The 20,945-nt window shown below is 39.1% G+C and overlaps 1 protein-coding gene across 1 annotated transcript in view; it reads left to right on the top strand.

Moving 5' to 3' along the window:
- ALDH1L2 (aldehyde dehydrogenase 1 family member L2) overlaps positions 1-20,945 on the top strand; it is a 67,934-nt gene that overhangs the window by 16,348 nt on the left and 30,641 nt on the right. Inside the window, exons 3-10 of the mRNA XM_043562385.1 lie at positions 905-1,139; positions 4,324-4,489; positions 6,216-6,317; positions 6,532-6,621; positions 8,468-8,602; positions 9,764-9,889; positions 10,464-10,555; positions 11,857-12,004. Coding sequence (XP_043418320.1) covers positions 905-1,139; positions 4,324-4,489; positions 6,216-6,317; positions 6,532-6,621; positions 8,468-8,602; positions 9,764-9,889; positions 10,464-10,555; positions 11,857-12,004 — 1,094 coding nt within the window. The remainder of the gene's footprint in view (positions 1-904; positions 1,140-4,323; positions 4,490-6,215; positions 6,318-6,531; positions 6,622-8,467; positions 8,603-9,763; positions 9,890-10,463; positions 10,556-11,856; positions 12,005-20,945) is intronic.

The raw sequence follows: 20,945 nt of genomic DNA, 5'->3' as shown, positions 1-20,945 counted from the left end.
TTGCTCTGTAATAAAAATGACTTCCCTCCAGGAAACAGGCATGGGATGGGACTCATGGTTTTCCATCTGTGCCAGAGGCTGAGTACGTCTAATCTGAGTGGTGACGTAGCAGCAGTTGGCTCCAAACCTAAAAAACAAACAAACAAATATTCTTTAAGTGGCTATATCAGTAATAAAAGTATAATTTTTTATCTGTAAAAGAGAAAAGCTTTAGTTAAAATTTTAAAATGTTGGGGCACCTGAGTGGCTCAGTTGGTTAAGCATCTGACTCTTGATTTCGGCTCAGGTCATGATCTCACAGTTTTGTGAGTTCAAGCCCCGCATCCGACAATAAGTGTGGAGCTTGGTTGGGATTCTCTTTTGTGTCCCTCCCACCTCTTGCATGCACCTGTTCTCTCTCTCTCAAAATAAATAAATAAACTTAAAATTTTTTTAAATGTTATGTAGCCACAAACTTTTTTTTTAAGTTTTATTTATTTATTTTTGGGAAGCAAGGGCAGAGAGAGAGAAAGAGAGAGAGAATCCCAAGCAGACCCCATATTATCAGCTCAGAGCCTGACGTGGGACTTGATCCCGTGAACCGTGAGATCATGACCCGAGCTGAAATCAAGAGTCTGATGCTTAACCGACTAAACCACCCAGGCACCCCTAGTCACAAACTTTTGAGTTTAAATATATTATGCCTCAAATATATAGGTAAAAAATCGCATTAGAAAAATGGATGGATCATGATAAAATTGTAACAGGTCAAATTCTGGTGACCATCTAAATTGTTCTTCAACGTGTTTTATTTGTCAATGTTTCATGAAGCTGGAAAACTGCAATGTGTGAATCCACACATTGCACATATAAACTTATGGCCAAATTTTTTTTTAATGAAAATCATTTTCTCTTTCCTGCTCAGCTTTAGCTGCAGAGAAAGATGGGACCCCTGTGTTCAAGTTCCCCAGATGGAGAGTCAAGGGCAAGACCATAAAGGAGGTGGCAGAGGCCTACAAATCTGTGGGTGCTGAGCTAAACGTGCTTCCCTTCTGCACACAGTTTATCCCCATGGATGTAATTGACAGCCCAAAGTACGGCTCCATCATATATCACCCCTCCATCCTTCCCAGGCATAGAGGAGCCTCTGCTATCAACTGGTGAGCATTTTTTTAAATTACAGAGAAGATGGGCCTATTTCCATCGCCTATAATCTTCTATTTTTTTACCTAGGGGATCAAAGAACTAGGTGTGCTTGAGGAGGTGTGAGGCCCTGATTGATTGCTACTATTGCATGAACTCCCCTGAGACATAGAGGTACAGCATGGGCTAGATAGCATTTCCCAAGAATAGTCTACGGAGTAGTGGCTTCATTAGGTTTAACTAAGTAACTGAGCAAACAAAGGTTCTATAGTCAGACAAGTTTGGTTTATGATGGATTTCTTGATCACAGGACTTCTTAGAACCTATTATATGTGTTGAGTGAGAGAGCATTATAATCTCTAGGAGGGAATCTGAGTATACAAAGTTCCCAAACTTATTCGACCATAGAACTGTTTTTGCACAGAGAATCTCAAGTACATGTCAGGAAATGCTGAATTACCTGAAATTATCTTCTTTGTTATCTGTCTTCTGTTCAACTTTAAGCTTCTTGAAGGAAGGGGCTATGGTCTAACATTTTTATTGCTGTAGGTACACTTTTCTGCCTTCTCTCCTTTACCTGTGCATCTCCTTGATATCTCTCAGTGTCAAGTTATTAATTAGGCAGAAAACTACACTTAGTTTCAATGTGGTGACTAACACTTCATTGTATTTGCATGAATTGATTTTTTTTTTTTTTTTTTGCTATTTTAAATGGTTCTGTGTGGTTATCTCTGCATTTAAACTTGTATTTTTTCTCATTTCACATTTCTTCTACATGCAGAATCACTGGGTCAAAGTATATGAATGTTTGCAAGTCTCTTGATAACATAATGCCAATTAATTCCTCAATATTTCTGAAAAGAGTGATTGATTCATTTTTTTTTTAATTTTTTTTTTCAACGTTTATTTATTTTTGGGACAGAGAGAGACAGAGCATGAACGGGGGAGGGGCAGAGAGAGAGGGAGACACAGAATCAGAAACAGGCTCCAGGCTCCGAGCCATCAGCCCAGAGCCCGATGCGGGGCTCGAACTCACGGACCGCGAGATCATGACCTGGCTGAAGTCGGACGCTTAACCGACTGCGCCACCCAGGCGCCCCATGAGTGATTGATTCATTGACTTAGTTCTTGCTCGATTAGTAGCTCTGAGATTTAAAATTATTTAGGTCATATTGCAAATGACATATCAGATAAAGGGTTAGTATCCAAAATCTACAAAGAACTTAACAAACTAAACACCCCAAAAATGAATAATCCAGTGAAGAAATGGGCAAAAGACATGAATAGACACTTCTCCAAAGAGGACATCCAGATGGCCAACTGACACATGAAAAAATGCTCAACATCACTCATCATCAGGGAAATACAAATCAAAACCACAATGAGATACCACCTTACACCTGTCAGAATGGCTAACATTAACAACTCAGGCAACAACAGATGTTGGCGAGGATGCAGACAAAGAGGATCTCTTTTGCATCGTTGGTGGGAATGCAAGCTGGTGTAGCCACTCTGGAAAACAGTGTGGAGGTTCCTCAAAAAACTAAAAATAGAACTACCCTATGACCCAGCATTTGCACTACTAGGTATTTATCCAAGGGACACAGGTGTGCTGTTTCGAAGGGACACATGCACCCCCATGTTTATAGCAGCACTATGAACAATAGCCAAAGTATGGAAAGAGCCCAAATGTCCATCAATGGATGAATAGATAAAGAAGATGTGGTATATATATACAATGGAGTATTACTCGGCAATCAAAAAGAATGAAATCTTGCCATTTGCAACCATGTGGATGGAACTGGAGGGTATTATGCTAAATGAAATTAGAGAAAGACAAAAATCATATGACTTCACTCATATGAGGACTTTAAGAGACAAAACAGATGAACGTAAGGGAAGGGAAACAAAAATAATATGAAAACAGGGAGGGGGACAAAACAGAAGAGACTCATAAATATGGAGAACAAACAGGGTTGCTAGAGGGGTTGTGGGAGGGGGATGGGCTAAATGGGTAAGGGACATTAAGGAATCTACTGAAATCATTGTTTCACTATATACTAACTAATTTGGATGTAAATTTTAAAAAATAATAAATAAAGTTAAATCAAAAAAAAAAAAAAGAAATTATTCCACACAAAAAAAAATTTAGGTCATAAACATGGATGATGTCTATATTAGCCTGCTCTCTGATATACTTTTATATGTATTGGTTCACATATTCAGCTTATTGGTTGTATTATATGCTCTTAAGGGCCAACATTTTCTTTTTCTTTTTTTGTTTTTTAAGTTTATTTATTTATTTTGGGAAAAAGAGAGTGTGTGCATGAGTGCGTACATGAGTGGGGGAGGGGCAGAGAGAGAGGTAGAGAGAATCCCAAGTAGGCTCTGTGCTACCAGTGCAGAGCCCCACATGGTGCTCAGTCCCATGAACTGTGAGATCATGACCTGAGCCAAAATCAAGAGTCAGATGCCCAACCAAGTGAGCCACCCAGGAGCCCCCAGGGCCAACATTTTCTCTTAGGCTAAGCTTCCTAGAGCATAAAATACAAAGAGTTGGATTAACCAACCATCTTTTACTATAATTTACATGGACAATCTAGAGCTAATTCTAGCTCTGACACTTATGTCCAAATTATATAATCTAAATTAATAATCAGTTCTCCTTTACTGAGTATCTTCTGCTTTATTTTCCTTTATCTTATTCTGCCTAATACAGGGTCAACTATGATGTAGGAATTGGACCCAGGTGGGCAAAATTGCTTGATGCCACAGTAGAAAGCTGGCAACTGACAGTTAATGAGTGGTAGTAATGATGGGCTCCAGTGCCCTTTTGAATAGACTAGCAGTCATTAGTGTGTATTAACAAGAAAGGCTATAGATATGGGAATGTACAAAATAGTGGTACCATTAAGTAGTGATTTTATGAATGCTGACATCTCCTGGCTTTGCTGTTAATTTCTCATGGTAGCTTCCCTCACTGTCTACTTTCCATTATAACTATCTTGTACTTTAATATCACTAACTCATCACTTTGTCATACATTATACCAACATTTTATTTTATTTATTTATTTATTTATTTTTTTAATATATGAAATTTATTGTCAAATTGGTTTCCATACAACACTCAGTGCTCATCCCAAAAGGTGCCCTCCTCAGTATATACCAACATTTTAAGTTGAAGCTCTTCTTTTCACAGGACTCTAATTATGGGAGATAAGAAAGCTGGGTTTTCTGTTTTCTGGGCTGATGATGGTTTAGACACAGGACCTATCCTTCTTCAGAAGTCATGTGATGTTGAACCCAATGATACAGTGGATGCACTTTATAATCGGTTTCTCTTTCCTGAAGGAATCAAAGCCATGGTTAGTATATTTATGCCATCGAGAAGAATTTAGTAAACCTCTAAGATTTTAGAAATATTTTTCTTTTATTGAGAATTTTCCTATATTAATTGTTACACACAGTATAAAGCTGAAAAACAAAATTAGATTTTATATTTGCCAGTAGGATGGTATATTTAGGGTGGAAATCTGAATGTTAAAATTTCTTAGTTTGTGAAGCTATCTTGTTCTTCTGAGAGCACTGATAAAATGGATGAAGTAGCAATGAAATGGCTTCATTTATTTTGCCAAATACTTGAATCTCCAACCCTGTTTATAATGACTAATTGTAAAGAAGTGTACAGACTCTTAAGAAATTTTGCTCTGGAAGTTGAACTTCCTTCAAAAGTATTTGAAATCAGTCTATGTAACAGGGTGAAATTTAGCATTGCTTAATTTTTTCAGATGGGCTCTGGGTAAAAAGCTCAAAGCACGTGCACCACAACATAAAAATATATTAGCTTGTAGAAATACCGAAAGATAATTTCAGTGTCATTTAATTTTTTCCGAGTTCGATATATATAGTAGAAGCAGCCACATAGAGATGGACATTAGGAAAAAGCAGAAGCTATGGATTTAGGAGGAAAGACAGCAGTGATTTGTTTGTATCATTTAATGATTAAGAGAGTAGGGCACTGGTGTCAGAAAGACACCAAAGTTCTCATTCTACTGCTTACCTGTTGTGAGAGTAGGCAAGTTGCTTAGCTTCGCCAGCCTTGGTTTCCTTATCTGTAAAGTGTAGATAACTGCCTGCCTTACAGGCATGCTATGAAAATTAGGTAGCATTTGTGTAATGTGCCTGGCACACAGTAGGTGCTAAAAAAATGATCATTACAATCAAAGTAGTGTTGGGTGTGTTCGGTGGCATTTGCTCAAGCCCAGATCATGTATCCAATGATATTATGGCTACAAGCAGGCAAGTGAATGAGCTATGAACTGGCCCTGTTCTCAGGTCTCTCCATCCGCATACTTTTGGGGGGTGGGCGTTGGTCAGCAGCTGTGTATGCTGAGAGCGAGGTCTGGGAACTGAAGCTCAGGTAGGCCTCCCCATGAAGGAGAGAGACTCTCAAGGCAAACGAGAATCTGGCACAGAAGAGAATTCAGGACACATCCCAAAGGCAATCAAACTCATGGGTAGATTTTAATTATTTTTAAATTTCAGGTGTCCTACACTAGAAAGTAAGTTGAATTTCTTAAATATAACAACGTACTGCTTTCTAGAATCATCATGATAAATAGAAATCACTCACAGTGACTTATTTTACAATTATATTACTGAAATTCCCACTGGGTCATCAAGGGATGTTGAAATTTGTTGAAACAAGGGAGTCATTTTTAAGAGTACAGGCTTGATATTGGCAATAGGTAGACTTGGGTGGAGATCTTGCTTCTGATGCCTATTGGCTACCTCTGCTCTTGAGCTAGTTGCTTCACTTGTCTAGGCCTCGTTTTTCTCATCTGTAAAACCAGAATAATAATATCTACCTGGCAGGATTGGTGTGATGTCTGCAAAGGATATTTTCTATGAAGTAGCTATCACATTGCCTGGCACATAGATGGACCTGAAGAAATGGTAGTTGTCTATTATCATAGTCTGACTCTCTGGACAGATTTCTATGTAGCAATTCTGTTTTGCAGAGCTTCAATTAAACAGATGATGCCATTGCTGACCATTGGGCTATAACCCAGATAATGTTTTTGGCTTTAGGTGGAAGCTGTTCAACTCATAGCCGATGGAAAAGCTCCTCGCATTCCCCAACCAGAAGAAGGAGCAACATATGAAGGCATCCAGAAAAAGGAAAATGCTGAGGTATTTATATCCACTCAATAATACACCCCAAAGTTCTTGGCCATTTACCTTTAAGTAGTTCCCAACGTACAATTTCCTGGCCAAAGGGTAGATCTCCAATCCAGCCTATTCTATGCTTACCCAACCCCACTTCCACCACTGATGGAGAGAGATGTTTGTTTCTATTGCCTTTGACACTCATAGCATTAGGAGATTCAGCTTTGTGCTTTCCTAGATTTCTTGGGATCAGTCTGCCGAAGTTTTGCATAATTGGATCCGAGGTCATGACAAAGTCCCTGGAGCTTGGACAGAGATAAATGGACAGGTATGTGCCAGGGACCAATTTTGTGTGTGTGTGTGTGTGTGTGTGTGTGTGTGTGTGTGTGTGTTACCTTTGTAAAAGGTATTACACATAAGTCCTCTGGTTCTTTCCTTGGTCATGAAGAGGGTCTGTGATTCTAGGTGTATGTGCCCAGCTGGATGAAAACACCCCCATCTTTACTCGTACTGAGCATTTGCTGTGAAGCAGATGCTAGGCACAGCCTCTGCTCTCAAGGAGACTGCAGTTTTATGGAGAAAGCAGAGAAGTGAATAAGCACTCACAAGGCAATAAGACAAATGCTATCCTTGAGGCCCAGACTCAGGTGCAGTAGGAAAGGCTTCCTAGAAAAGCTGGTCCATTTGTTTGCCCTTCAAGAGGTCAGCAGGTAGAGAAGGAAACAAAGAAGCAAAGACCCAGAGATAGGAGAGTGTGTTACCCAGTCTAGGAGTCCCAAAGAGCCTCAGGTGTGAGGAGCAGGTGGGAGAGGTGGCCGTGGGGGGGGGGGGGGGGGGGCAGGGGAGGAGCAGGAAGGGTCTTATAATCCCTGGGAAATCTCAACCCAACTTGGCTCTCAGGTTTCAGCTCTCCTTGGGAGTTCCCTGACTTCACAGGCCTGTGCTGGCCAGGTTGGGGGTCCCTCCTCCTGGTCCAACAACCCCCTGCCTGCCTCTGACACAGCGTATTATATATTGTCAGGGTCTCTTTATTTATCAGTCCCCCCACCCCTACTAGGCTTTGTACTCCATGGGGCAAGGACTTCATGTTATTGTCTTGATAATATCCTCACTTAAGCAGGATTCTTAGTACGTATTAGGTGCCAACAAAAATATGTGGGATCAGGAAGGACCAAGAGAGGGAGTTTAGTGCAGTAGTTAAGTGAGTTGGAACTGAAGCCAGAATGTTTCTGTTAAAATTCTGGCTCTGCCACTGTTTGCTGAGTAATCTCAGGCAGGTTACTTAACCAGTGGGGCTTTGGGTTCCTTATTGCAAATGGGACTAATAATAGCACCTGGGTGGCTCAGTTGGTTAAGCATCTGACTCTTGATTTTGGCTTGGGTCATGATCTCACGGTTCAGGGATCAAGCCCTGCATCGGGCTCCACTAACAGCATAGAATCTGCTTGGGGTTCTCTCTCTTCCCCCCCCCCCCCACTGCCCCTCTCCTGCGCATGCACACACACACTCTCTCTCAAAATAAATACACTTAAAAAATAATAATAGTGTCTCTTTTATTGGCTACAGGTCATTGTGAAAATTAAGTGAGTTAATACATGTTAATTCATTTACATACTGAGTTCTGGGCATGTGTATTCAATAAATGTTAACTATTATAATCTTTAATAGGTGATAGCTAATAGTCATAGAATTACAATCACAAATCAATTACCATCACATTTTCTTAGTTACAGTCTGGATCCAGTCCTGTTTCCATGAACTGACCCACAAAGCACCCTGTACTTCCCATCAGTAATCGCACTGGACTGTAATCATCTGGTTGCTACCTGCACCTGCCCTCACTGACTCTCTGCCATCACCACCTCCCCTCCCCTTTGAAAATCGAAGTCTGCAAGACCTTTTTGTCTCGTTTACCTTCGTATCCATGTGAAGAAGTGATAAATGTCATCTGGTTGTGAGGCATTCTTGAAACTCTTCAGTCGTACATTCATAAACTATCTCTTGCTCGGTGTCGTTTCCACAGATGCTTGATACAGTCTCCCACATTGGGGTGTTCCGATTTTATCAGAGATGATGATTCCAACTGGAGCTTTTTTGCAGGGAGTGCTGTTTGCACACACCCCTGTTTGTAGGTGTAACTCCCTCATTTCACATGGGTTTGATCTCTTTATTAGATGGTCACGTTTTATGGCTCGTCATTGCTGAAAAGCTCCGTGCCTTCTGGAGAACCACTGGAAATCAAAGGTGCCACGAAGCCTGGTCTTGTTACCAAAAATGGACTTGTTCTTTTTGGTAATGATGGAAAAGCAGTGAGTGTTCAATATGGTCACCTATAAAGTAACGTTTTTGGTTTCCTTCTATAACCCAAGCTACTAAGGAAATATCATTTACAAGGTAATCCAGCTTTGCAGTGGGACATGGGAGGCTCGAGATACCCATGCCCTATTTCTGTCGGGGGATGAGCTGGCTCTGTGTGCCTAGTTGAGAACAAGTGTCCCTAGGATGAGCCTCAAGGACCTGTGCAGTCACCTTGTGGCACAGTAGAAAGAGTTTGGAATTTAGTCAGGAAACAGGATGTGAATCCCTGCTCTGCCACTTACTGGTCTTGTGGAGGACGCTTCTCCCCTCTGAGTCTCTGTTTCCTCATCTATAAAACAGACAGTAGTCCCATCTGTCTGCCTTCCCACTGCTGGAGCCCAGGAGGCTAAACGCAATGGATGTGGCCCTCTTCAGATGCTCCTTGTCTTTGCCTTCCACGCAGGCAGCCACCGTCACTGCTGTGCTTGGAAGCATGGGCCCTTGGCCCCAGTGGGCTCTTTGAAGAAAGCAAAGGGGAATTTGCAGCTTACAGATATATTCTGGTAGCTGGCAGGGTAGATCAGTTATTAAGATTGTAGGCTTCAGGGTCCAGCTGCTTCTCGGTTGTAACCCCAGCTGTGCGGCATTGGGCAAATCACTTACCCTCACTGAGTCTCCATTTCCTCGTCAGTAAAATGGGGATAATAATGGCACCTGCTTCCATCGGGATTTATGAGACTAAAATGAGATACGTGCATCCATACACGAATACCTAGCACTGTGCCTGCTACAGAGTAAGTGTTCAGATGATGGGAGGAGGAGGAAGAGGAGGAGGAGGGAGAGAAGGAGTGGGAGGAGGGGGAGGAGGAGGCAGAGGAGTTTCAGTAGGTTTTAGTCTACATATATCCAAATGCCAATTTTGGGGGAGCTTATTACCCATTTTGAGATGTAGCTACCCCTAGACTTAACTTTCTCCTTTCTGCTGCCTTTATTACAATACCATTTCAGTCCTTTTACAAATAATGGTGAGTGCTTTCTATCCATATGTTTGTATTTGCCAAATAAGCTGCCCCTTGTATTTGTGTAATCTATGACACGTCTTCCCCTACCAACCTCACTTTTGAATTGTCCTAATCTTCAATCCTTCTGTTTGTCTTGTTGCTGCACTGTAGCTGATGGTGAGGAATTTGCAGTTTGAAGATGGAAGAATGATTCCAGCCTCTCAGTACTTTTCAGCGGGTGAGACCTCAGTGCTAGAACTTACAGCCGAAGAGGTGAAGGTGGCAGGGACCATCAAGGTGAACATGTGATCTCCTTAATGTTACCCTTACCTTGCAAAACTGAAGCATTTTTGCAACTGTACCATCAGTCTTCAGAGTAGTGAGGATGGAACTTTATTTCTCCTCTGTTTTGTATTAGCCATAGTAGGAATCAACTCCAAAATGTATATGCAAAGTTATTTCTCACTCACAAAATAATCCCAGGCCGTTCTAGGTTGGCAGGGGGATTAGAGGTGAAGCTGGAATGTGAGGACTAGGGGTGGAATCATTCAGGGACCCAGGCTATGCTGGGTCAAAGTCACCTTCAAAGTCACCTACAGTCCAGGCAGCCAAAAAGGGCAAAAGCGCACAGAGAATTGTGTGAAGGAGGTTCTTCATGGGTCAAGACTGGGTGTCAAGTTCACCTCCGCTCATACTCATTGGCTAGAAGTCAGTCATACGGCTACATCTAACTTGAAGAGTTGCTAAAAAATATAGTCAGACCATGTACCCAAGATGAAAAAAAAGAAGTAGGTTTGGCGAGGCACTGGTCAGTCTCTGCCACTGTGTTTTTCATGGCACGCCCTTCATAAAAATTATCCTTGCCGTATAGGTCATCTGGGCTGGAATTTTAAGTAACGTCCCTGTTATTGAAGACTCGACAGACTTCTTTAAATCTGGAGCAAGCTCAATGGATGTTGTCAGGTAAAACTATCACCCTGTTGACTCACACCCCTCCACTGGGGATTTTGACTTTGACTTTGAAGATCCAATCCAACCCTTTGTTCTGGATGTTATCACTCTACCATTATTCTATTTCTCTTTTCTTCATCTTTTTTGGATTGTTTGTTTCCACGGCCAAACACATATCTTTGTTCCTTTCTCTGTCACTAGCCAGGAGTTGTTTTCGTATCTCCTGTATACCTAGAAAATCAGTGCTTCTAATTGTTTGTTTCTTTTTAAAATTCGTCCTCACATTTGTTAGCTAATTTTCCTCCGATATGACACGGGAGTTGGGAAGTTCTAAATGAGAATTTTTTTTTTTATGTTTATTTATTTTTGAGAGAGGAGAAACATAGTGCAAGCAGGAGAGGAGCAGAAGAAGAGGAAGACACAGAGGATCCAGGTTCTGAGCTGTCAGCACAGAGCCCAATGCAGGGCTTGAACCCATGAACCATAAGATCATGACCTGAGCTAAAGTCGGACACTTAACCGACTGAGCCACCCAGGTGCCCCTCAAAAATAATTTTGATTCTGCTTGGTACCAACACTAACCACGTAATAAAACAAATGTTTGCTCCATTCTTATATATGATCTACAGAAAATATTATACAATGTCTTTTGTTTCATAATATTTATTTACATTGAGGACTTTTCTTTATTCCTTATTCCTTGAACACCTTTGAAAGGATAGGAACTGATTTTATGTGCCCCTTAATTATCTTGCTTGCAAGTAAGTAAAATGTTTTTGCCTTGGTTTCTTTTATCATAGCCATGCACAAAGTTAAAGGCAAAAGAATATCCACTGTCCTTCCAGACACCTTTTTAGGGGCACCTGGGTGGCTCAGTTGGTTAAGCCTCCAACTCTAGGTTTCAGCTCAGGTCATGATCTCGCGGCTTGTGAGATTGAGCCCTGCATTGGGCTCTGTACTGATAACATGGAGTCTGCTCGAGATTCTCTCTCTCTCCCTCTCTCTCTCTCTCTCTCTCTCTGTCTCTCTCTCTCTCTCTCCCTCTCTGCCACTCCCCCTCTCATGCACACACATGTGCACGTGCGTTTTCTGTCTCTCTCAAAATAAATAAACGGTAAAAATTTTTTTAGAATGCAGCTTTTTGATTTTGTTCTCCCGGTCTTATCAATTTCTTCAATTATCATAGAAGATCCCATAGGTGGTAAATAGGCATGTGACATGTCTTATCTCAAAGAAACTTGACAAATGTAATGACACAGTGCCCCTAAACTCTTTTAAAAATGTAAGTGACGTGAACTGGTTCTTACCTGAAGGCTGGTTGAAGAGATCAGACAGAAGTGCGGTGGGCTTCAACTACAGAATGAAGATGTCTATCTGGCCACCAAGTTTGAAGACTTCATTCAGAAAGTTGTGAGGAAACTGAGAGGAGAAGAATCGGAAGAGGAGCTGGTGGTGGATTATGTAAGCTTTTCTGTGCTTCAGGAAATCTAAATCATTAGGACCCATACACTATAAAGGAATGTGGTTCCTTTTGTCCATTTGTTTTTACATTTATGACCTTTTATTTATTTATTTATTTATTTATTTATTTATTTTTTAATGTTTATTTATTTATTTTTTGAGAGAGAGACAGACAGAGTGTGAGTAGGGGAGGGGCAGAGAGAGAGAGAGACGGGGGCGGGGGGGGGAGGACACAGAATCTGAAGCAGGCTCCAGGCTCTGAGCTGTCAGCACAGAGCCTGATGCGGGACTTGAACTCACAAACTGTGAGATCATGACCTGAGCCGAAGTCAGACACTTAACCGACTGAGCCACCCAGGCGCCCCACATTTTAAATACCTTTTAAAACAGGTATTTTAGTGACTTATGATTCAGACACCATTACATTCACCCTTTTAAAATGTACAGTTAAGGGACACCTGGGTGGCTTACTCAGTTAAATGTCTGACTCTTGATCGTGATCTCCCATGATTATCTCATGGTCATGGGATGGAGCCCCATATCAAGCCCTGAGTCGGGCTCCAAATTGCACATGGAGGCTGCGTGGGATTCTCTCTCTCTCTGCCTCTGCCCCTCCCCCACTTGCGTGCCCTCCTTCTCTGTTAAAATAAATAAACATTTAAAGAAATTAAAATGTACAGTTCAGTAGTTGTTTTGCTTTTTAGAGAGAGAGGGTGCATGTGCAGGGGAGAGGGGCAGAGGGAGAGAGAAAGAATCTTTTCTCCCCAATATGAGGCTCAATCCCATAACTCTGGGATCATGACTTGAGCCAAAATCAAGACCCCGCTGCTCAACCCACTGAGCCACCCAGACGCCCCCAGTTCAGTGGTTTTAAGTATATTCACAGAGTTGTGCAACCATCACCACTATCTGATTGTGGAACTTTTTTTTTTAATTATGCCCAAGTTTATTTATTTTTTTATTTTAGCATGCTACAAAATATCAATATGCACTGAACGAAAACACATTACATATCTTAGTTCCAAAGCTTTTTCATCTATGTAAGGCTAGGCCTTTAGAGAAAACCATGTGTTAACTGAAATGGTTGTAGTGCCCCTATTCTCTACCAGTTCTCTCTTCTGAGTCTTTTTTTTTTTTTAATTTAAATCCAAGTTAGTTAACATATAGTATGATAAGGATTTTAGGAATAGAAATTAGTGATTCATCACTTACGTATAACACCCAGTGCTCATCCCAGCAAGTGTCCTCCTTCATGCCCCACACCCATTTAGCCCATCCCCCCATCCAACACTCCTCCAGCAACCCTCGGTTTGTTCTCTTCATTTAAGACTCTCTTACGGTTTGTCTCTTACGTTTTATCTTATTTTTGCTTCCCTTCCCCTATGTTCATCTGTTTTGTTTCTTAAAGTCCACATATGAGTGATGTCATATGATATTTGTCTTTCTCTGACTGACTGATTTCACTGATTACACTCTAGTTCCATCCATGTTGTTGCAAACAGCAAGAGTTTATTCTTTTTGACCACCAAGTAACATTCCATTGTATAAATATGCCACATCTTCTTTATCCATTCATCCATTGATGGACAGCTGGGCTCTTCCCATACTTTGGCTATTGTCAACACCACTGCTATAAACATTGAGGTGCATGTGTCCCTTCTAAACAGCACACCTGTGTCCCTTGGATAAATACCTAATAGTGCAATTGCTGCATTGTAGGGTAGCTCAATTTTTAATTTTTTGAGAAACCACCATGCTGTTTTCCAGAGTGGCTGCATCAGTTTGCATTTCTACCAGCAATGCAAAAGGATTCCTCTTTCTCCACATCCTCGCCAACATCTGTGGTTGCCTGAGTTGTTAATTTAATTTTAGCCATTCTGACAGGTGTGAGGTGGTATCTTATTGTGATTTTGACTTGTATTTCCCTGATGATGAGTGATGTTGAACATTTTTTCATGTGTCTGTTAGTCATCTGGATGTCTTCTTTGGAGAAGTGTCTATTTATGTCTTTTGCCCATTTTTTCACTGGATTAGTTGTTTTTTGGGTGTTGAGTTTGATAAGTTCTTTATAGATTTTGGATACTAACCCTTTATCTGATATGTCATTTGCAAATATCTTCTCCCGTTCCATCAGTTGCCTTTTACTTTTGCTGATTGTTTCCTTCGCTGTGCAGAAGTTTTTTATTTTGATGAGGTCCCAATAGTTCATTTTTGCTTTTGTTTCCCATGCTTCCAGAGACATGTCAAAAAGTTGGCTGCAGTCGAGGTCAAAGAGGTTGTTGCCTGTTTTCTCCTCTAGGATTTTGATGGCTTCCTAACTTATGTTTAGGTCTTTCATCTACTTTGAATTTATTTTTGTGTATGGTGTAAGGAATTGGTCCAGGTTCATTCTTCTGCATGTCGCTGTCCAGTTTTCCCAGCACCACTTGCTGAAGAGACTGTCTTTTTTCCATTGGATATGATTTCCTGTTTTGTCAAAGATTAGTTGGCCATACGTTTGTGGGTCCATTTCTGGGTTCTCTATTCTGTTCCATTGATCTATGTGTTTGTTTTCATGCCAGTACCATACTGTCTTGATGATTACAGCTTTGTAATACAGCTTGAAGTCTGGGATTGTGGTACCTCCAGCTTTGTTTTTCTTTTTCAGGATTGCTTTGGCTATTCAGGGTCTTTTCTGGTTCCATATTAGGATTGTTTGTTCTAGCTCTATGAAGAATGCTGGTGTTATTTTGATAGGGATTGCATTGAATATGTAGACTGCTTTGGGTAGTATCGACATTTTAACAATATTTGTTCTTCCAATCCATAAGCACGGAATGTTTTTCCATTTTTTTGTGTGTGTCTTCAGTTTCTTTCATAAACTTTCTATAGTTTTCAGTGTATAGATTTTCTACCTCTTTGGTTAGATTTATTCCTAGGTATTTTATAGTTTTTGGTGCAATTGTAAATGGGATCGATTCCTTGATTTCTCTTTCTGCTGTTTCATTATTATATAGAAATGCAACTGATTTCTGTACACTGATTTTATATCCTGTGACTTTGTTGAATTCATGAATCAGTTCTAGCCATTTTTTGGTGGAATATTTTGGGTTTTCCACATAGAATATCATGTTGTCTGCAAAGAGTGAAAGTTTGGCTGCCTCCTTGCAGATTTGGATGCCTTTTATTTCTTTGTGTTGTCTGATCACTAAGGCTAGGACTTCCAACACTATGTTGAATAACAGTGGCAAGAGTAGGCATCCTTGTCGTGTTCCTGACCTTAGGGGAAAGCTCTCAGTTTTTCCCCATTGAGGATGATCTTACTGGTGGGTCTTTTGCATATGGCTCTTATGATCTTGAGGTATGATCCTTCTATTCCTAATTTCTTGAGGGTTTTTATCAAGAAAGGATGTTGTATTTTGTCAAATGCTTTCTCTGCATCTATTGAGAAGATCATGTGGTTCTTATCCTTTCTTTTATTAATGTGATGTATCATATTGATTCATTTGTGGATATTGAAACAGCCCTGCATCCCAGGAATAAATCCCACTTGATCGTGGTGAATAATTCTTTTAATGTATTGTTGGATCTGGTTTGCTAGTATCTTCTTGAGAATTTTTGCATCTATGTTCATCAGGGAAATTGGTCTATAGTTCTCCTTTTTAGTGGGGTCTCTGTCTGGTTTTGGAATCAAGGTAATGCTGGCCTTGTAGAATGAGTTTGGCAGTTTTCCTTCCATTTCTATTTTTTGGAAAAACTTCAAAATAACAGGTGTTAACTCTTCTTTAAATGGTAGAATTCCCCTGGAAAGCCATCACCCTGGACTCTTGTTTGTTGGGAGATTTTTGATTACTGATTCAATTTCTTTAATGGTTATGGGTCTGTTCAAATTTTCTATTTCTTCCTGTTTCAGTTTAGTAGTTTGTATATTTCTAGAAATTTATCCATTTCTTCCAGATTGCCCAATTTGTTGGCATATAATTGCTCATGTTCTTTTATTATTATTTGTATTTCTGTGGTGTTAGTTGTGATCTCTCCTCTTTCATTCATGATTTTATTTATTTGGGTCCTTTCCTTTTTCTTTTTGATCAGTCTGGCTAGGGGGTTATCGATTTTGTTAATTCTTTCAAACTACCAGCTTCTAGTTTCATTTTATTGTTTTTTTTTTTTTTAATCTTGATACCATTGATTTCTGCTCTAATTTTATTTCCTATCTTCTGCTGGTGTTGGGACTTTATTTGCTATTCTTTTTCCAGCTCTTTTAGGTGTAGGGTTAGGTTGTGTATTTGAGACCTTTCTTCCTTCTATAGGAAGGCCTGGATTGCTATATATTTCCTTCTTATGACCACCTTTGCTGCATCCCAGAGGTTTTGGGCTATTGTGTTTTCATTATCATTGGCTTTCATGTACTTTCTAATTTCCTCTTTAATTTCTTGGCTAACCCATTCATTCTTTAGGAGGATGTTCTTTAATCTCCAAGTATTCATGGTCTTTCCAATTTTTTTCTTGTAGTTGATTTCATGTTTCATAGTGTTGTGGTCTGATAATGTGCAAGGTATGATCTCTATATTTTTGTGCTTGTTAAGGGCTAATTTGTGTCCCAGTTTGTGATCTATTCTGGAGAATAGTCCATGTGCCCTTGAGAAGAACGTGTATTCTGCTGCTTTAGGATGAAATGTGCTGAATATATGTTTTGTCCATTCAGACCAGTGTGTCATTCAAATCATTGTTTCCTTGGTGATTTTCTGCTTACATGATCTGTCCATTGCTGTAAGTGGGGTGTTGAAATCCCCTACTATTGTGGTACTATTATCAACGAGTTTCTTTATGTTTGTGATTGATTTATATATTTGGGTGTTTCATGTTGGGAGCATGAATGCTTACAGTTGTTAGGTCTTCTTGGTGGATAGACCCCTTAATTATGATATATTACCCTTCTTCATGTCTTGTTACAGTTTTTATTTTAAAATCTAGTTTGTCTGATATACATATGGCTACTTCAGCTTTCTTTTGGTGACCATTAGCATGATAGATGGTTCTCCATCCCCTTTCAATCTGTAGGTGTCTTAGGTCTCAAATGGGTCTCTTGTAAGCAGCATATAGATGGGTCTTGTTTTCTTATCCATTCTGATACCCTATGTCTTTTGATTGGAGCTTTTAGTCCATTGACTAAAAGAGTCAGTACTGAAAGATAATTTAGTGCTATTGTGTTGCCTGTAGAGTTGGTATTTCTGGTGATGTTCTCTGGTCCTTTCTCATCTTTGTTGCTTTTGGTCTTTTTTGTTTTGTTTCATCTTTTCTCCACTCAGAGTCCCCCTTAAAATTTTCTGCAGGGCTGGTGTAGTGGTCATGAACTCCTTTAGTTTTTGTTTGTCTGGGAAACTCTTTATCTCTCCTTCTATTTTGAATGATACCCTTGCTGGATAAAGAATTCTTGGCTGCATATTTTTCCAATTCAGCATGTTGAATATATCTTGCCACTCCTTTCTGGCCTGCCAAGTTTTGTGGATAGGTCTGCTGTGAACCTGATCTTTCTTCCCTTATAGGTTAAGGACATTTTTCCCTTGCTGCTTTCATAAGTCTTTCTGTGTGTCTTGTGAATTCAACTATGATATGCCTTATTGATGGTCATTTTTGTTGAATCTAATGGGAGTTCTCTGTGTCTCTTGGATTTTGATGTCTGTATCCTTTCCCAGATTAAGAACATGTTCCACTTTAATTTGCTCACATAAACATTTTGCCACTTTTTCTCTCTCTTCATCTTCTGGAACTTCTATGATTTGGATATTATTCCTTTTTAATAGATCACTGAGTTCTCTAAGTCTTGTATCATGCTCTCTTGACTTTGTTTCCCTCTCTTTCTGCTTCATTATTCTCCATAATTTTGTCTTCTGTATTGCTGATTCACTGCTCTGCTTCATCCATCCTTGCCACCATGGCATTCATTCAAGATTGCATCTTGGTTATAGCATTTTTAATTTTGTCCTAACTGGATTTTACTTCTTTTATCTCCGTCTAAAGGGATTCTATGCCTTTTTCAACCCCAGCTAGTATTCTTATTATGCAGTTCTCAATTCTAGTTCAGTTATCTTGCTTATATCCGTGTTGATTAAACCTCTGCCATCATTTCTTCCTGTTCTTTCTTTTGGGGTGAATTCCTTCATTTTGTCTTGTTAGAGGAAGAAAAAAAATGATAAAAATTAAAAATTAAAAAATTAAAAACAAAACAAAAAATCAAATAAAGAAAGCTATATCCTAGTTTTGTTTTGGTCTGCTTATTGAAAGAAGCTTGATATACCAGAGAAAAAGGGGAAAGAAAAAAAAAAAAAGGTAAGAAAAAAAAATGTTTAATGTATATAATAAAATAGAATAAATGAAATAAGGAAAGTGAAATAGAATAAAAAATTTACAATGAAATAAAAAACATTCTAAAATAATTTAAAATTTTTTTAATACTAAAAATAATTTAAAAAATTTTTTTAAATTAAGTAAAAAGAAAATAAAAATCAATTTTCCTCTTTCTGCTGAGTTCTGTGGCTCAAGTTATGCATATTGTTGTGTTAATCCTCAGATCAGTTTCCTAGGTATGCAAAATGGTTTGGTGCTGATCTGGCTGTGTTTCAGGGACAAGACAAGCTGAGAGCTTCCATGCTGCTCTACCATCTTGAACCCCCTCCTCTGATTATGGAACAATTTTATCACCCCAAAAAGAAACACTATATCCATTGACAATGATTCTCTGCTTTCTTCCCCCCACCCCTGGCTCCCAGATACCATTAATCTCCTTTATGTCTCCATGGATTTGCCTACTTTAGATATTTCATATAAGTGGAATCACACAATTTGTGGCCTGTTAAGCATCTGGCTTCTTTCACTGAACACCATGTGTTCAAGGTCCATCTATGTTGTAGTAGGTGTTATCCACTTCATTCCTTTTTGTGGCTGGATAATATTGTTGTATAGATATACCACATTTTGTTTATCCATTCCTCAGTTAATGAACATTTTGTTTTCACTTTTTAGTATTATAAATAATGCTGCAATGAAAATTCATGTGTAAGTTTTTGTGTGAATGTGTGTTTTCAGTTCTCTGGGGTATATATCTAGGAGTGCAATTGATGAGTCATGCGGTAACTCTATGTTTAATTTTTTGAGGAACATCCAAGCTGTTTTCCAAAGTGGCTATACTATTTCACAATCCCACTAGCAATGTAGAAAGGTTCTGATTTCTCCGTATCCTCACCAACATTTGCTTTGTCTGTCTTTTCTATTTTAGCTGTGGGTAAGAAATACTATCTCATTGTGGCTTTGGTTTACATTTCCCTGATGACTAATGATGAGTCTCTTTTCATGTCTTTATTAGTCATTTGTATCTCTTCTTTGGGAAAAATGTCCATTCAGATTCTTTACCCATTTTTTAATTGGGATATATGTCTTTTTAATGTTGAGTTGTAAGGAGCTTTTGTATATTTTGGATAGTAGACCTTAATTAGATACATGATTTGTAAATATTTTCTCCTATAATGTGGGCTTTCTTTTCACTTTTTTGACAGTGTCCTTTGACATGCAAAAGTTTTTAATTTGATTAAGTTTAATTTATCTATTCTTTTTCCATTTTGCTTCTGCAGGCATACCTCATTTTATTGCCTTCTTTGCTTTACTGTGTGCTTCACAGGTATTATGTTTTTCACAAATTAAAGGTTTGTGGCAACTCTGCATTAAGCAAGTCTATTGTTACCATCTTTCCAACAGCATCTTCTCATTTCATGTCCCTGTGTCACATTCTGGTAATTCTCACAATATTTCAAACTTTTTCATTTGTTATGGTCTGTGATCATTGTTAATCTGTGATCAGTGATTATGACCCACTGAGAGCTCAGGTGGGGGTTACCAATGTTTTGCAATAAAGTATTTATTTATTTGTGTGTTTGAGGGAAGGAAAAAAACATCCAAAATTTATTTGCTAAAACGATAGACAGCATCAGCACGTTAAACTACAGGGGTTTCTCTGTAGATCATACATTCACAAGGCATTATTTGCTTAACAGTGAGAAAGCCTCCAGTGTGTTTTCTGTAATAATACCCACTTCACAGTGTAAACAGGTACTATTATTGTGTTCAGCTTACAATTCCAGGAGGAAAGGCACAATGTGGCAAAAAAAACCCACAAAAAAAAAAAAAAAAACAACAACAACCCCAACTTTTTGGATCCTAAAGTCAGGTGCAATAACACAGACAAACTTTTGATAACGGTCTTAATCGACTTATCCACATAGAAGGAGACATCTCCACTCAGAAATTAAGGGCTTTTTTTCTCCTTCCTTGTTAAACCATTAGAACGATGTTTCCTCATTTGCTTCATATCACATATACAAAAGGGGGGGGTGGAGTTTAAAACAAAGAATCACAAAAATATCTTAAACATCCAGTTGTTCCCACCATACATCAACTCAGGTTTAAGACAGAATGTTGGAACATAAAGTATTTCTTTTTTAATTGAAGGATATTGATAAAATATCTTTAATGAAATATACACATTGATTTTTTAGACATAATGTAGTTGCACACTTAATAAACTTCAGTATAGCATAAACATAGCTTTTATATGCATTGGGAAACCAATATGTTCATCTAGCTTGCTTATTTCTTCATGTAGATTCAAGTTACTGTCAAGTGTCCCTTCATTGCAGCCTGAAAGGTATCTTTTAGTAAACTTTTTAAAGGGCAGTGTGCTAGCAATGAACTCTCTCAGTGTTTATTCATTTGGGAATGACTTAGTTTCTCCTTTGTTTTTAAAGGGTGTTTTGCTGTATATGGAATTTTTGGTTTCAGCACTTTAAATATGTCATCCTATTGCCATCTGGCCTCCATGGTTTCTTAGGATGAGCCATCTGTTAATTTTATCGAGGATCCATTTGACGTGATGGGATTCTTCTCTCTTGCTGCTTTCAAGATTCCCTCA

This window comes from Prionailurus bengalensis, chromosome B4 (genome assembly GCF_016509475.1).
Source record: "Prionailurus bengalensis isolate Pbe53 chromosome B4, Fcat_Pben_1.1_paternal_pri, whole genome shotgun sequence".
Taxonomy (NCBI): Eukaryota; Metazoa; Chordata; class Mammalia; order Carnivora; family Felidae; genus Prionailurus; species Prionailurus bengalensis.
This window is presented reverse-complemented; position numbering and strand designations above follow the sequence as displayed.